This window comes from Festucalex cinctus, chromosome 16, assembly GCF_051991245.1.
Source record: "Festucalex cinctus isolate MCC-2025b chromosome 16, RoL_Fcin_1.0, whole genome shotgun sequence".
Lineage (NCBI taxonomy): Eukaryota > Metazoa > Chordata > Actinopteri > Syngnathiformes > Syngnathidae > Festucalex > Festucalex cinctus.
The window spans coordinates 15,833,682-15,851,665 of NC_135426.1; the positions used below are offsets into that span (position 1 = coordinate 15,833,682).

The 17,984-nt window shown below is 42.2% G+C and overlaps 1 protein-coding gene across 3 annotated transcripts in view; it reads right to left on the reverse strand.

Moving 5' to 3' along the window:
* celf2 (cugbp, Elav-like family member 2) overlaps positions 1–6,126 on the reverse strand; it is a 120,461-nt gene extending 114,335 nt beyond the window's left edge. For all 3 annotated transcript variants that reach the window (XM_077501457.1, XM_077501450.1, XM_077501446.1), the window contains exon 1: positions 6,040–6,126. In XM_077501457.1, the coding sequence (XP_077357583.1) occupies positions 6,040–6,092 (53 nt within the window). In that variant the 5' untranslated portion in view covers positions 6,093–6,126. The remainder of the gene's footprint in view (positions 1–6,039) is intronic.
* Between the last annotated feature and the right edge of the window lie 11,858 nt (positions 6,127–17,984).

A 17,984-nucleotide genomic window follows, 5' to 3' on the forward strand; every position in this document is an offset into this window, starting at 1 on the left:
TGTTGGAATAATTGGTAGATTAATCGATTCTAAAAATATTCGACAGCACAATTTTGATGTTTACTTTTTTTACATGCACGTATTGCTGTTTCGTGTGTGTTTAAGTAGTTGTCTGTTCTGACAGATCTGATTATATGTTATCATTGTGCTAGAATTTTTTTCATATGATTTTGTTGAACATTTTAACATTTTGGTGTTACACTACAGCACCTCCTACAGCATTGGCATGCACATGACAAGTTGAAAATGACTTTCCGTTTTTTTTTTTTGCTCAAATGTACATTTATTATTATTATTATTATTATTATTATTATTATTAATATTGTTGTTGTTTTTTGTGGTGAAACATCAGTGTAGTTGGTTGCAGCTCCCTCTATTGCTTATTTATGCCCATGACGTAATATGGGGAATTCTACCTAAGAAAAAAATGTGTCAGGTGGCAATTGTAAGGAAGCCAGATAAGAAGTAGTGGGATGCTTGACTAAAAAGGAGAACACTCAAGTGTTTTTTTTTCTTTTTTTTTTAACGCCACTTAACAGGTGTGACACTACTTACAGCGCTCGCGTCTTCCGGAATGTTCAGCGATGGCGCAGGCCAAGGAGCGCTTATCGAGCGAGGCGACGCTCGGGAGACGGCAGGGCGTGCCGAGCGGCCTCCCGCGGGACTCGTGTCCAATTACAGCTGAAAATGAGGGTCCAGATTGAGGCTGGGAAAAGCGGAGTGATGATGGAATAAAACGGGTGGGATGGAAGTAGGGAGTGGGCTTTTGGGGTTGTGGGGGCGCTCTGAGAATATGAGGAGCACTTGGAATTAATGGGCCGGGAGGATGGAGCGGGATTCCCGCGGGCGCAGAAGATTGCGGCGACGAGCGGTCGGGAGTTTACGCTCTGATGTGCTACATTAGCTTGAGCGTAATGCGACTCCGAGCCTTGAAGACAAATTCCTGTCGTCAGCTCTGAACTTCCATCAGTCCCACCTGAGAGCAGTCTGAATGTCAAGCCGATGTTGCATTTTACCAGTACACTTCAATTAATGCACCACTAGATGGCAGCAGCCTTAAATAACTTAAATTATGTTCTTTTTCTACAAGTGAAAAAAGGAATTGAACTGGGAACGAGATTTTTTTTTTTCATGTTATCATTTCTCCAGTTCTTGAACTCATTGGAGGAAGTTGGAGCAGGCCCGAAAAAGGAAGTCACACGGTGTCTCATGATCGCAGCTACCTGCGTGCTGATTGGCCCGCGGCTACTCATGTGACGCAATGAACTCTTGTCATAGATGAAGATGAGGATGAGGAAGGGAAGCGTTGACATTGTGTGCATTCGTGCGTGCAAGACAACACAAAGTCTTATCTGTGTTGTCTTGTCCCGTGTGATTCAACGGAGCCTCGGCAGGAAGTGAAAGCTAGTACGGAAAATTCAAGGCCAGCATTTGTTTGTCCTCAACTAGTGTCTATTTTTGCTGACTTGTGGCAAGAAAATGTCAGCAGTTAGTGTCATGGCACATAGACAAACAATGTTGTGGTGACCAGCTAGTTAGCATTGTTAGCAGAGCGCTAGCTAGCTAGCATCAACGATGACGACAAGTTGTGGTGACCAGCTAGTTAGCATTGTTAGCAGACCGCTTGCTAGCATCAACGATGACAAGTTCCAAATTTTATTTTGTTGGGGTGACCAGCTAGTTAGCATTGTTAGCAGAGCGCTAGCGAGCATCAACGATGACAAGTTCCAAATTTTATTTTATTGTGGTAACCAGCTAGTTAGCGTTGTTAGCAGAGCGCTTGCTAGCATCAACGATGATGACAAGTTCCAAATTTTATTTTGTTGTGGTGACCAGCTAGTTAGCATTGTTAGCAGAGCGCTAGCAAGCATCAACGATGACAAGTTCCAAATTTTATTTTGTTGTGGTGACCAGCTAGTTAGCATTGTTAGCAGCACGCAAGCTAGCATCAACGATGACAAGTTCCAAATTTTATTTTGTTGTGGTGACCAGCTAGTTAGCATTGTTAGCAGAGCGCTAGCTAGCATCAACGATGACAAGTTTCAAATTTTATTTTGTTGTGGTGACCAGCTAGTTAGCATTGTTAGCAGAGCGCTAGCATCAACAATGCCAAATTCCTTATTTTATTTTGTTGTGGTGACCAGCTAGTTAGCATTGTTAGCACAGTGCTAGCTAGCATCAACGATGACAAGTTCCAAATTTTATTTTGTTGTGGTGACCAGCTAGTTAGCATTGTTAGCAGCGCGCTAGCTAGCATCAACGATGACAAGTTCCAAATTTTATTTTGTTGTGGTGACCAGCTAGTTAGCATTGTTAGCACAGTGCTAGCTAGCATCAACGATGACAAGTTCCAAATTTTATTTTGTTGTGGTGACCAGCTAGTTAGCATTGTTAGCAGCGCGCTAGCTAGCATCAACGATGACAAGTTCCAAATTTTATTTTGTTGTGGTGACCAGCTAGTTAGCATTGTTAGCACAGTGCTAGCTAGCATCAACGATGACAAGTTCCAAATTTTATTTTGTTGTGGTGACCAGCTAGTTAGCATTGTTAGCAGCGCGCTAGCTAGCATCAACGATGACAAGTTCCAAATTTTATTTTGTTGTGGTGACCAGCTAGTTAGCATTGTTAGCAGCACGCAAGCTAGCATCAACGATGACAAATTCCTCATTTTATTTTGTTGTGGTGACCAGCTAGTTAGCATTGTTAGCAGCACGCAAGCTAGCATCAACGATGACAAGTTCCAAATTTTATTTTGCTGTGGTGACCAGCTAGTTAGCATTGTTAGCAGCACGCAAGCTAGCATCAACGATGACAAATTCCTCATTTTATTTTGTTGTGGTGACCAGCTAGTTAGCATTGTTAGCACAATGCTAGCTAGCATCAACGATGACAAGTTCCAAATTTATTTTGTTGTGGTGACCAGCTAGTTAGCATTGTTAGCAGAGCGCTAGCGAGCATCAACGATGACAAGTTCCAATTTTTATTTTGTTATGGTGACCAGCTAGTTAGCATTGTTAGCAGTGCGCAAGCTAGCATCAACGATGACAAGTTCCAAATTTATTTTGTTGTGGTGACCAGCTAGTTAGCATTGTTAGCAGCGCGCTAGCTAGCATCAACGATGACAAGTTCCAAATTTTATTTTGTTGTGGTGACCAGCGAGTTAGCATTGTTAACAGTGCGCTAGCATCAACAATGCCAAATTCCTTATTTTATTTTGTTGTGGTGATCAGCTAGTTAGCATTGTTAGCACAGTGCTAGCTAGCATCAATGATGACAAGCGCCAAATTTTATTTAAAAAAAAAAAGTTCCAAATTTTGTTTGTGTTTTTTTTTTTCTTGTTAGCATGGTGGCAGCATAGCCGTTTCTTTGCAGCGTCCATCACTCGACACTTGCAAACACGTCCAAACACAAACTCACACACAAGAAGACATAAAAACCGTACACCGCCACACACTCACCTTCATGCACAAACACATGCACGCTCTCTCATACATACACGCACGGTTTCACACACAAAACTAACAGAGTGGTATCCAAACATTCTCTCTCGCGCTCTCCGTCATACAAACACTCGCACCCACATGAAGAGGTTTAAGGCTTCCTTATGCACAGCGCCTTTGAGAATAAGACTGTAACAAAGTGCAGCGCTCGCATACAGCCATAGGGCATGATTAGCGCGTGCGCGCGCGCAAAGCCACGGAGATGGAGACTGAGCGCCGTCCTCCAGGTGCTGCATTATTGAACACATTTGTCACTCGCGCTCTACTGTATATGTGCATGTGTGCGCGTGTAAATGAATCAAAGTCCAGACAAAGGAGTCGAAAAACACAAGCGAAGAGGAGGGAAAGAAGAGCGAGACGCGAAAAGCTTTGGGCTCGTTTGATTGACGAGGCTGACGTCACACATTCCTGGCCTGATTACACAATGACAGCACTCACGCACACGTGTGCACACGTGGGATGCATTCAAGTCCTTCCTGTTTCTCTTTGGAGGACATAATTATCATCATCAAATCAAAAAGCTGTCTGTCCAGCGAAGGGCCAAAAGTGCGGAGCCAACGTCAACACACACTTCTGCTGGACAATCAAGTGGAACTTTAGTGCACATGCACACACATCCGTGCAAATGAGCCTTGAAATCCCATCAAGGCTTGAAAGATGGAAGCATGACATCACTGTGTTTGTGAGTGTTGTGTTACTGTGTCATGTCAGTGTGCATGTGTTACATATTACAGGTGTGTGTATGTTACATTTTTGCATGTGTTGCGTTCAAGGTTATTTTAGTTAACGAGTGATGATGGAATAAAACTTAAAATAAAAAAAAACAAAAAAAAAGCAAACATCCTTGGATCAGTTCTTTACAAATCACCAGGCAAAAACACTTCTGAGAGAGAACATGAACCAAAAAGAGGGCAAAAAACGAAGAGGACAGCAGTTAAAAAGGTAAAAGAGCATCATTTTTATTCTTTATTCTATCTGTTTTTTACATTATGCGCAAATCTCATTTATTGTGCAATAATCTAATTGTAACATGTATTTGTTACATGTTTTGATGCATTTTTTATGCTTTCTAAAACAATTAATGTCTGAATTTTGGGAGGCTTGGAACGGATTAGGGCATTTACATGGAAAATGCGTCTCAGCTTACAAAATTTTCTACTTAAGAACTTTCTTCCAGAACCAATTAATTTCATAAGTTAATTAATTTTATATTATAGTTAATTTCATAAGTAGAGGTACCACTGTAAAATGAAAATTCCAAAACTACTGGTTGTGTTACAGTGCGAGCGTTACACTGGAAAAGTTGTAGATGCTGTTTCATTTGCCGTGCGCGCGCTGGGCTGCCTTTTATTAACATGCCTGGAGACCAGCGTCAAGAATAAAGCTTTCATCAAGAGAGCAGGGGTCTTCTGTGTGTGTGTGTGTGTGTACCCTCCCCCTCGTCACCTCCGTCTCTTGCTGTAAATGAGCTCTCGCTCGCTCGCTCGCTCGCATTAATAACAAACGCGAGTCGAGCGCTCGCTTGTGCAAAGGATCAAGTAGGAGCACAGCACAGTCGGAAGAATGATGACTTAGGTACATAAAAGGACTTTTGTGAACACAGTGTGTATGTTACATTACAGTGTGTACGTGTTGAATAAAAGCATGTGAGCGTTACGTAAGTGGAACTGGTTTTTAACTGGTTCATATGATTATGAACTTAGAATTGTGATAGTTACAATCAGTGTACAGTGTTCCCTCGTTTTCCGCTGGGGTTAGGTTCCAAAAAATACCCGCAATAAATGAAACCCGCGAAGTAGTTAGCTTTATGTTTTACAACTCTTATAAATGTTTTAAGGCTCTAAAATCCCCGACCGCACAATTTATACACTTTTCTCATTGAGGCATTTACATGTTCTCACATTTACACAAATATTTTGACAATGGTCAAACCTTCATAAATTTTATAAAATGGGTATATTACTGTAAAAAAAAATATGCAAAATTGCACTTAAAAAAAAATCCGCGATACAGCGAGACCGCGAAAAGTGAACCGCGTTATAGCGAGGGAAGACTGTATACGTTAAATAAAGGTATGTGTCTACTTTGCGTTAGTATGTTGAATTCATGTATGCATGTGTGGTTTGTGATACTTCCGAGTGCGTACACCCTCGAGTCATGTCAGTCTCTCGCTATAAATGACAATGAGTGTTTGTGTCACACCAAAAAAACGAGACGAGCGCCCGGCGGGAGAAACATTGCGTGGATAAGGTGAAGTCGGAGCGCAGCGCTGTCGAAAAATGCTGACTTGGGAGAAAAGCCCTTTTTTTGTGCCCAAATCAGCCAATATGCTGTCAGCTGTGTGGGAAGATTTCCAGAGAAAATTCCTTCCTCAAGGGGAGTCATGATGGGAAGAGGGGGTGGGGCTGGGGGAGGATGGGGGGGGGGGAGTTATGTTCTCACACTCAACTTTGAGGCGGGTTCACGCGGTTGGTCTGGGTTCCGGCGTGCGCTCAGTTCGCACCCTCCCCGAAGCGTCCCCCAGAGGGGCGAGGCTTACCTTAAGACGTTCCAGCTCTTGAGGGGGTCCAGGTCTGAAATTATAGAAACCATGATGACGGGCAGGAAGGACCAAAAAAAAAAAAAAAAAAAAAAAAAAAAAAAAAAAAAAAAAAAAAAAGGAGGGTGGCGCGGCAGAGAGGCGCAGCGCTGAAAAAAAGAAAAAGAAAAAGAAAAAGAGCTGGAGGAGAAAGGCCGACTACAAAAAAAAAAAGCAAAAGGCGTGACAGGAGAAGACGTTTTTCAAGCGGGTCGGCCGCGAGATGCGAGGCGAGCCGTCCTGCTGCTGTTGCTGCTGCTGCTGCCTGATGAGAAGTGGTGCGGCGCCTTCTCGCATGCCCTCCTCCTCTCTCTCTCTTTCTTTCTCTCTCTCTCCCTCTCCCTCACTACCCCCTCGCTGCCTGCGAGCTTCCGCTGCTGCCATCCCAACATCACAACACAATTGAAGGCACGCAAAAAAGGTTGACAGCACAGTAGAATGTGGTTAGCGCAGGTGCTTTGCAGTTCCAAGGTTCGAGTTTGAATTTGTAGCTTGTCTTGGACTGCTTCTGGACTTGCTTTTTCGACTGGTCTAGACATTTTTTTTTTTTTTTTTTTTTACTGTTTTAGACAAATTCTTGACCTGGTTTTTGCCAGGTTGTCAACTTTATTTTGACTGTTCTAGAGCAGGGTTCTCCAATTCCGGTCCGCGAGGTCCGGAGTCCTGCAGGTTTTAGATGTTTCCATCTACCAACACAGCTGATACTAAAGATCTGGATCACTATCAGGCATGCTGATGATATGAATCAGGTGTGCTCATGGGCGGAAACAACTAAAACCTGCACGACTCCGACCCTCGAGGACCCGAATTGACCTTACCGTAAACTACACCCGCATGACCTAGTCAAACTCAAGACGTCACGTCTGTGACGGCGCGTGCGTTTTGCTGCGGACAAACAAAAGCAATCCAGCTCCGAGTTTTCCAAAGCCAAGAAAAAATTTAATGGTTAAACGCTGTAGTCACGGCTTGTGTAAGAGAGACACGACGGAGACATTATCCGGTTTATTCCCGTCCCTAAACACTCAAACTACTACGAAAAATGTCTGTGCTAGATCAAACTTTGTGGAAGAGTGCACACACACGACCAGTCGAATCCCTCCAAAATGACCAGAAAACACACGTCTGCACGAAAGTAATGTTCTCCATTGTTGTTTTTAGCCAAAGGCTAACGATAGCGCCGGGCAGCTAACCGTCCACACGTTTGTTGGCTTACTTAGTACAGTCAAACCTCGGTTTTCGAACGCTTCTGTTCTCAACCAAATCGGTTTTCAACCAGAAAATTCGAGAATTTTATGTCTCAGAACTCGTCCAAAAATTCAAAAAACTCGGGAGAAAAAGCCGAGCGTACCTGAACGCGAGCTAACTCGAATGACCAAGATGCTTCCTCCGTAGCACATTCGTGTTCAAAGTTAGTTTGGCGCAGACCTGTTCATTGTTATTTACGCAAATCTTTTTTTTTTTTCCTTTTTTTTAAGTTTTGCATCGTGTTGCCCCTAAGCATGGGTCCAAAGAAAGCAAGTGCAAGTGGTAAAGATGGTGAAGAAAGTGCGCAGAACTATTGAATTTAAAAAAGAAATGTTTGCATTTTGTTTTGTTTTTTTCATCATTTTAGATAGGATATCTAAATAAAACAGTGTCTATTTCTACCCTTTTTTTTATTCATGGTAAACAGTATACAGCGCAGTTTATGGTGTAAAATAGTAAAAAAAAATAAAATTAAAAAAACTAAAAAAACTTGGAAAAGTTTTTTTTTAAGACTTGGAACGGATTAAAATTATTTACATTAATTCTAATGGGAAAAATTGTTTCGGATTTCGAACAAATCGCTTTTAGAACAGCCTTCTGGAACGGATTATGTTCGAAAACCGAGGTTTGACTGTATTTACTAGAAATGCTAACACAACAAACTTTGCACACACGACCAGTTGAATCCCTCCAAAATGACCAGAAACCACAACGTCTGCACTAAGGTAATATTCGCCATTCGTTTTTAGCCAAAGGCTAACGCTAGCTCTGGGTAGCTAACCGTCCACACGTTTGTTGACTTACTATTTACTATAAATGCCAACAAAACATCAAAACTATGAGGTAATATAAATTCATTCTCACCCTGCTTGACATAATAATATCGAAGTACAGTAAGTGAGGCGACTCTTGTGTTTTCCTGACTTCTGCTGCAGCAGACAGCGATGCGTATTTCCTTTTGTTTTGGGGCAAAATTGCATGTCGAGGGAGTGAAGATACCCTTCACTAAAACATTTAAAGCCCCCTTTGCTTACTTGGAATTGAAATATTGGCGTCCTGAAAATATCTGACCTGACAACTTTGCCATTACAGCGCATGCCGTTTCGCTAATCTTGCTCAAACAATGTCGCATAATGTGGGCGGGGAGGGTGTGCCACGGTAAGGTCAATTGGGGAACCCTTCTCTAGAACAAACCTTGAATTGGTTTTTGACTAGTTCTAAACTTTGGGACCATCTTAGACTGATCCTTGACTCGGTTATTTTTATTTTATTTTTTTTACTGATTTTTGACTGATTGTTGAATTGTTAGTTAGAACTTCTTGACTTAATTATTGAGAGTTTCAGACCGATTGTCATCTTATGATCTAGACTTGGCTTAGTCATCGTTGGTTTTGACCTTTCTTTTTTTTTTTTTTTAAGTGTTCTTGACTGGTTGCAGGCTAATTGTCCAAAAAGCATGGAAAAGCTTTCTCCCTTTTTGGAAGTAAGATTTTATGCCTTGAAGGCAACCAAAAGCAGTAGATTAATTAGTTATTATTAATCATTAATTACAACATTTAGTGTAAACATGAGTTGTATTTCTAATCAATGATGCTTTGTTTTTTTGTTATATATATATATATATATATATATATATATATATATATATATATATATATATTTGGCTCACTATATCGATAATATCACAATACATGATATCTATAATAATAAATAATAAAAACTGGCCCATCAGGGGCCATTGTTTTGGAAACAGTTAAAAAGAGTTTGCTGTCATTTTTTCAACATAAAAACAAGTGTCAAAGTGGAACTAGTGTGCATACACAAAACAAAAAAACCGTTAAGGGAAAAAAAAAAGAAAAAAAAAAGAGAGAAGTGCGCCCCCAAAAGCAGAAGAGTTGCCACTTCCTGTCTCACACACAACCACATCTTGTTGACGTTTTCTCTCCTTACCAGATAAGAGGTTAGCTCTGAGTAAACTTTTGGTGTCGAAACCAGCGAGGAACAAGCTCGGAGACGCTTGACGGCGAGCTAGCACGTAGCATGGAGCATCCTCCGCACCACCCGCCGCCATCTTGCCAGCTTGAAATAGTCACCATTGGACATCTGCTGGGCTGAGGAAGAGGTGGAGGAGGAGGAGGAAGAGGATGGAGAGACTTGACAGCCTCTCGCTCTTCTTCCTCGCTCGCTATTTTGGTCTCTCGCCTTCGCGCACGCACCACACAGATCACAGTGGCTGACAATGTTTAATTTGTGCATAATAATCACGATAGCGTGGGCGTAGGTGTCGCTGAGTGCACGTGTTTGCACCATGCCAGTGGTATACAAGCACACGCGCACACACAACAACATCACTCCAGGGTCTTCATTTGTGGTTGAGTTTGGTGTCACCAACGTCTTCGTTGAAAACAATACCGGAATAAGGGTGTGAGAAAGTGTCACTGCTCACACATTACAACAAGAACAAGAGGTCATCATTGTGCATCTGTGACAAAAGTGACGGCGTTCTTCCCAGCAGCGGCAAGAAATCGGCTCATCGACTGCACAGCGCACACGAGTGTGATTACAGCGGCAGTCATCAGCTCATCGATTAGCTCGCTTGCACACGCACGCACACTGATTTGTTGCCAGCATGCCTCACATTAATTGTGGCGTCGACGTGTCAGGAATGATACTGCGTGGGATTCTTTTACACAAATGTCCCATTTTAAATGGTTCTTTTTGCTCCTTGGCTTGTACCAACAACAAATGAAAACTAGACTAAGTGCAATTTCTGGAGAAATTGTGTGGGAATGCTGAAAGCTGAATGCTAATAGCTGAATGCTAAGATTTCAATGCATGTGGAATGCTTACAAAATAAATTGAGAGACAAATTATGAAATTAGAACCTCCTGGTTACTGGACAGTGCTTTTTACCACCAAGCAATATCAGACACCTGGTAATGATGATAAATTATATGTATGGACAAAAGTTCAATGTCTGTCCCATTGAAAATGAATGTGGAAAAGTTGATATTAAATGTTAAATTGTGCAAATATTATAAGTAATGTGGAATCAGACGATATATACCCTGGAAGGCATGAATTTTTGAAGTTAGTTGAAATTGGAACAATGTAAATTGGAAGTATTATGTGGGAGTTGTTACGCGGCAAAAAAAGTGTGCCGAATAAAAATGCTTCAGCATTCCCACAATTAAAATCAACTTTTGCTGTTTTCTCTTTCTTTCAGGAATTTGCATTAAGGTAAAATATATCCAGGTGAAAAGTTTCAAACCCATGAATAAAGTTTAAATGGGAGTTGTTTAGTTTTGCATGGTTAGGAAACGCACCACGGAAAGACATTAGCAGGCAAAGCTCGATTTTTGGTCTTAATGGCACATGTCGGCTTTTGCATTTGAAGTCTTCGAGTGATGACTAACCCAACCTTAGACCAAATTAAGAAAGCCAGCCAAGCACTTCCTGTCTGGCGTGCACCGAGTGTGTGAATGAAATACACGCGGCAGGATTATTTCATAAACGACATTTGATCCCGTCAAATACACCCGTTACCTCAACCCACCCAAAGGCATTCAAGTATACAATTGGGTGTTTTTACATCAATCATTATTTTAAGTGTAAACATACAACACCCATGCACAACACACAAAATGGCCACCTTCCAAATATTGATTCTGGCTATTTCTATGCATCAAGATGAATTGAAGCAGGAAAAAAAAAATGTCGTTCCTCATAAAAGTCCACAGCTGCTTGATGGCAACTATTTTTTATACGCATGATGCTACACGCGTCATTTCGTAGTTTTTGAAAATGTTTTTGTATTATTAGAAAAGTACGGAAACATAGAGCTGCCAAAGTGGAGTAAACATTTTTGGCTGGCGAGTATGTTCGAACATACTCGCAAATATTTGCGAGTATGTTCGAACGTATTTGCGACTATGTTTGAATATATTTGCGAGTGTTGGAACATACTCGCAAATATTTGCGAGTATGTTCGAATATATTTGCGAGTATGTTGGAACATACTCGCAAATATGTTCAAACGTACATGTAGGCTACATGCTACAAAGTTAGCATACCTTCCCATAATGCCACGGGGTATTCGCAAGCATAATACCCCATTGCATTATGGGGCGAAAAATGACGAACCTAAATCATGCACGGCAGACAAAATAAATCGTAAAAGTTATTAATGAACACTATTTTTTGTCTATTTAATTTTCTAGTGAATTGGTCATGTGGCCCAAATGCCTAAAAATGGGGTTTTGTTTTCACTCGCGCATGCGCAAATAATACCCTGTGGCATTATGGGAAGGTATGCTAACTTTGTAGCATGAGCCTACATGTACATTCGAACATATTTGGGAGTATGTTCGAACATATTCCAATACGTTCGAACATATTTGGGAATATGTTCGAACATACTCGCCAGCCAAAAATGTTTACTCCACATTGGCAGCTCTACGCTTCCGTAGAAAAGGCAAGAAGTGATGCTAGTCTCGCTGAACAATTGTGAAAGGTTCAGGTGTGCATGCGTTTCCACGAGAGTTGCGTTTATGCTTCAGATGTAACATTTTGCACAACACACTGTGTATAGATGATGTCATCATTTGGGAAAGGCGGACATTTTGTGTGTTGTGCATGTAAAACCCTGGATGGTAAAATGGCACTTCAGAAAAACACCAACCGAGTCGAAACGCACGGTAAGCAGTCACCTGCAGAAGTTTGCAGGACGACCTCATTTGCGGTCAACATTGCCCAGCGGGAAAAAAAGAAAAGAAAAAAAAGCAGGACGGGGAAGTGAAAGTGCTGCTCGGTCGAGAGAAAGTGCGGAAAAAAGAAAAAAAAGAGGCAGCTTGAACGGACCGGAGCGGCGTGGGCGGGCAAGTGGGCGACTTAGCGAAGGGAAGAGGAAGAGGTGGAGGATAAATTTAGAGCTGCTCCTAATCAACTTCTTCTCCCGTCAGCCGTGTGTGTGAAAGGCTTGGAAATCGATGCATGCGGCCCACTCGCTCGCCGAGAGAGGAAGAGGAAGGCGGCATGAGGGCGCCCGAGCGAAGCCGTGGGCGTCCGCCGTCATCATGGCCCAACCTCCTCTCCAATCAACATGCGTCTATTTATGCCCGCCGTTCAAAACATGCGTCAATACGACGTTGGCTCTAAGGATGGCGGCGACGGCGATCGCAGCCTCCAGGCAGCCCCCACTTTTTGACCCCCCCCCACCCCACCACCCACATCCGACTACCAAATAGGCAAGCACCCCAACATCTCTCATTAGCTGCCGATCGATCTGCTTGGCGGATCGGCGAGAAACCGCAATTAGAACATTGAGCAAACGATTGCGCCAACCGATGATCGATAGCTAATCATCACCTTGGGGAGAGGGCCGGGTTAAAGGGCCAAGGAGGCGTGTCCACAGACACAATGAATTTAATGGTAGCTGCACTTTAGCTGGCGTCAAACCATTCGTCACCATTCTCAAGACTGCACACCATCCCAAACCGAGACTTACCTGAGACCAGAACTCATCAAAACCAAGACTTGACCAAGACTTTTGGGAGTCGAGACCGAGACAAGACCAAGACAATAAAAAAAATGAATTTTCAAAACCAGGTCAAGGTTGAACAGTTAGAGAACAGTCACGCTTTGAATTTCGAATAGCTTTGATTTGACAGCCAAAAAGAGCATGCGCAACTCTTTCATAGCATAACACATTCTTGGAAAAATTAAATCGTTCTTTATAATATTGAAAAATCAATCAATCTGTGCAATTTTATTTTTTTGTGTTTATTATTCTTCCTAAGGTTATCATGCTCTTGGATTTCAACAAACCTGTGTTTCTTTGCTCTTATTTTATGCAACAATATTCAGGTCGTTCGCTCATAACATCCGAAGGGCGAACACTTTCTCACACTTTGAAATTTGCTCAAATGACCTTCAAAGATGTTATTCATTTCATTTTCTGTACAGACAGTGATCAAACTCACAATTTCTCACAATAATTAGCAATAATGATGTAACAAGGTTGGTACGTTATCTCTGTGAAGCTTCCCTTGTACAATATTCCTAGGAAATCACAATGCTCCATCACCGATGAGCTGGTTTTAGAACAGGCTCACTGGCTACTTACAGTATGTGGTCCCACGCAGGTATCATGTTGGTGAACCCTAATGTAACATCTATGTTGATTTATGTTAGCCCATCTATGGCATTTCCCTTTATGTTAGCATTAAGCTAGGTGACTTTAGGTAAACAAAATCCTGTTATCGTTTGCTTGATTTGATTGACTTTTACTGTAGCTTAAACCTACCGGGTAAATGGATTTTTTTTTTTGGTCGGTCTCACTGTATGACTGGAAGGTAATCCCGCTTTCGAGCCATCAATATAGGCAAAGTGCGATTCCCAAAATAATGTTGGGGAATTGTCCAAACAACCTCCGTTTTCTGTCTCAGGTGCCGAGTCTGTTGTGGCTGAGAGGTCAAAGTTCCTATTGAGCGGCACCCAATTATAACCCTGCACAGTCGATGCAAGGATGCCCCAAAATGTCCCCCAGCGCCGCCGCCTCAACACACGACACGCGCATGCACGCACACACTTATCCCACCCCCCAGCTAATACGATGCAGGAACAGAAACCGTGTGATCGCTGCAGTGGCTATGGGGGACTTAGGGATTTGAAAAAAACAAAAAAAAAAAAACTTCTGGAAGCTCTTTGATCATGTGACCCTTTAGAACAGACGAAAGACACAGACTAGTGAGATATACGACATACAGCAAAGACAAATTCAAGACAGACCACAGGCACAGACTCAAGATAAAGGTCAAAGACAGACAAACTACAGACTCAGAGCATGAGTCTAAAACATGAACCAAAGACACAGATTCAAGACAGAGATCCAAAACACCGACCCAACACGAAACCAAAGCACAGACTCAAGGGCCAAGCACACAAGCCAAATAGACTTGAGCCAAAGAGAAGGACCGACACAGACACAGGCCAAAAGCATAGACAGGGACAAACACCCAAGATACCAACCAAGACCCAAAACACAGATCTAAGATGCACACAAGCTAAAGACCAAAGACTCAGGCTGACGTTAAAAGAACAAACATCGAGCCCAATGCCAAATATTTACCGATGAAACACATCATATCCATTCTAAGCATTTGTCATTGTGATTTGAAAGGAAAAAAAACAGCCATTCCAATCGTAACACGTCAGCCCGCTCCCATCAGGATTTGGACCGCCAATCGGAACACTTTTGACACGCCTTCTAGTGGTAAAAAAAAAAAAAAATAATAGAGAAAAACATGACAACTTCACACGTTATGTTTTGAGTGGGGGGGAAAACCTGCTGAGTCATGTAATGTGTCGTTATTGATGGCTCAGAGATGCATTCATGCCAAGCCAGTGCTGACTCAGCCCTTTGGATTGCAGCTCCGAGGGTTCTGTCAGCCAGACCCTTCGTACCCCTCCCAGTCTTCCTGCTCTTCTTTCCCATGACAACACACTATGCTAAGGAAGTTAGCATAAACGCCTTGAGGCTACTCTTGAAGCACATCTGGCCCCATCAGGGTGAGTGAACGAGGGGACGATGGAACGAGGGAGGCGATTGCTCGTAAACATTTGGATCATAGAGTGAAGACGGATGACGTCAACTTTGCTCGGCGGCTGCGTGTGTTTATGTTTGAGTATGTCCTGCGAAGGAGCAGAAAGAAGATGGGCTGGGGGGAGTGGAGGCTGCGTTCCAAGAGATTCCAAGAGGATGAGAAACAGATGATTGTGCTCTTCTTTTAGCGAGTGGAGTGTGTGTTATTGTCACTTTGTGTTACATGACAAGACGCGCTCACTTGGATAGACTGTAGGGTCAGAGTAAGATGGCAGTTCTTGATACATATAAAGGTACAAGTAAAAGTACATTGCAGCCTAACTATTCTGGAAGTAGGATCCCGTCATCTGTGATCCCTTCACAGATACATAATTTTCTAAACTGCTTAAATATGTATCCCTATTTGAATTGTTTTAGTAGGGTTGTTTTTGATACGAGTGTTCACGCCGAACCATCAGGTTTCGTTCCTCCGAGTGCATAACACTCGGGTTCGAGTCCAGGCTCCGGCCTTCCCGGGTGGAGTTTGCACGCGTTTGTGACCGGCAATTCACCATCGAGGGTTATTATTTCACGGTGAGTGGAAAAAAAAGTTTGCCTTTAGTTACGACGTTGCCGTGATTTTGCGGTACTAAGCGCTAAGCTAACTCCCGGTGAAATGTGTTTGACTCGACAAAACGGCCAACAGATAATAAAATAAAAAATAATTCAATCAAATCAATAAATAAGGTTATTACACCAGAGATTGAATTAATAACAATAATAATAATAATAATAATAATAATAAATGAAAAATAAGAATTCAATCAATCAATAAATTTGTCTCCCAAATGTTTAGAAGAGCCTGTACCTCAGCCCTCTTATCCATTAGCTTTTCCTCCATTTTCAAGACAACCCAAAATCGTTTACGACATTCCCAGTTTGTCCGCGACACATCCGTCGGGCCAAAATCGGGTTATTTTCTTGTAGCCTGACCAAGGCATGAGTGTGCTCACATCCCAAACCTGAATGCTTTTCATTCCTGACTTGCATGTGTTGTTTTTGTTTTTGATCATTGCCCCCTTTCACAGCGCCACACGTGCGCAAATGTCACCCCGCCAAACCACATTTTGACTGCCGCCAACTATGAGGGCCAAAACGCACATTCCCACACGCACAGATGTTCACCTCCATCTATGTGACCCCCTGAACCTACCCAAACGCACGCGCGCGCACGCTCACACGGAGCAAGGTCGACATGTTTCATCAAGCCATCGTCCGGCCCTGCGGCGCTTTCACAAATGGAAGTACGCTACCTCGCGCTAACCTTTGCACCCGTGGCGAGCTGACAACATCTGTGTGAGTGTGTGTGCGTGTTCTTGTACATACTATATTGTGAGGACCAAAATACGTCTATCCAACAGAATGAGGACATTTTTGTGAAGTGAGGACATTTTGGCCGGTCCTCACTTCTCAAGACCTCTTTTTGAAGGTCAATTTTGAATTGGGTTATGTTTGGGGTTAGGGTTAGGCAATCATTTTGATGGTTAAGGTTAGGTAAGGGTATAGGAAATGCATTATGTCAATGGATGTCCTCACAAAGATATATGAACAAGAATGTGTGTGTGTGTGTTGTGGGGGCGGAGGGGGGGGGTTGAAAAGAATATTGCCGTGGAACAAAAGCGTGGCCCGATAAGCCGAGTGGCTTCATCAAATATGGATGGCGCACGCGGCGTTCCTGGGAGCGCAGCCCGACCCCAAAACAATTACAAGCAATAAAGCCACGCTCCACTTTAATCACTGGAGCAACGTTTACATGAGTAATGCAATAAAGTGCACGCTCATATCGGCGTTATGAGCTCACGCCGACCTCGTCGTTATGCACATGATTATGTTTATGTCCCGTATTAGAGCTTTTCATTTGCCCGCTTTGTGGACGCCACTCGGCGGAGGCGGCCAAGACGCTCACAAACACAAGTGTCTAGACGATGATTTATTGCTTTCAACTGCGTCGACCTTTTTTTTTTTTTTTTTTTTTTTTTTTTTTTTCGCACCTTGAGCATCATGTTATTGGAATACGTGTCGTGTCGAACAGGAAACATTGAAGCAATGCTCGGATCAGGTTGGTACAAACTTTGTGGTTGTTTTTCCATATAAACAAAACCACTAAATAGGTAAGTTTGACTGTGATGTGACTGTGAGGCAGACGAGTACAAGCGACCGATGGCAGAGGGGAAGACGTTAAGTGAGTCCTCCTTGCCTGTAACTGGCGCTAGCTTGCAGCAGTTTTTCACCAAAACTTCACCGGTTTGGAAATACTTCAAAATTGGGAATCTTAAACTAAAAGAACATTTTTGTGTTTTATTTTGAGCATTAAGACTATTGAAGAGGAACTGTGGTGTTTTTTTTGTCAAATTAAAGGAAATATATTTGCTTAAAAATATCTTTTAGTGATTTTTTTTATTTGTCAAAATGTACTACTGGTATCGGCAGTTGGGATCGGTATCGGTGAGTACTGAGGGTCTGAGTATCGGTATCGGTCTGAAAAAAAGTGGTATCGAACATCCCTAGTTTTTAAATGTATTTTCTGAACACTCTTAGCTTTTGATTCATGGTTTTGATGTTCCACTTATTTTTCATTAAAGGCAATGTTGGTTGAGTTATTGTTGTTTTGTTATTTTCTCTGAGGTAAAGTATTAGTATTATTAGCTAGCGATCCAAGATGGCAGGATCTTCTGCGCATGCAGGTCACCGATCGTGCAGGGTCACCGATAGCGTCTTGACAGCGAGACCTGTTGCGGCTCAATATTGATCCATATATAAGGCGCACTGGATTATAAGGCGCATGGTCAGCTTTTGGAAAAAATTTTAAGGGTCTTAAGTGCGCCTTATAGTGCGGAAAATACGGAACTTTTGATACGTTTGCTTTTATTGTCCATTCTATTTATTTTCCTTAATGCTACTGATGTAAAACTAAATTTCCCCTTGTGGGGATTAATAAAGTATCCATCTATCTATCTATCTATCTAATCAGTAAAAATATGTATATACATTTTCTCTCATAAGGTTTTTTTTTTTCTCT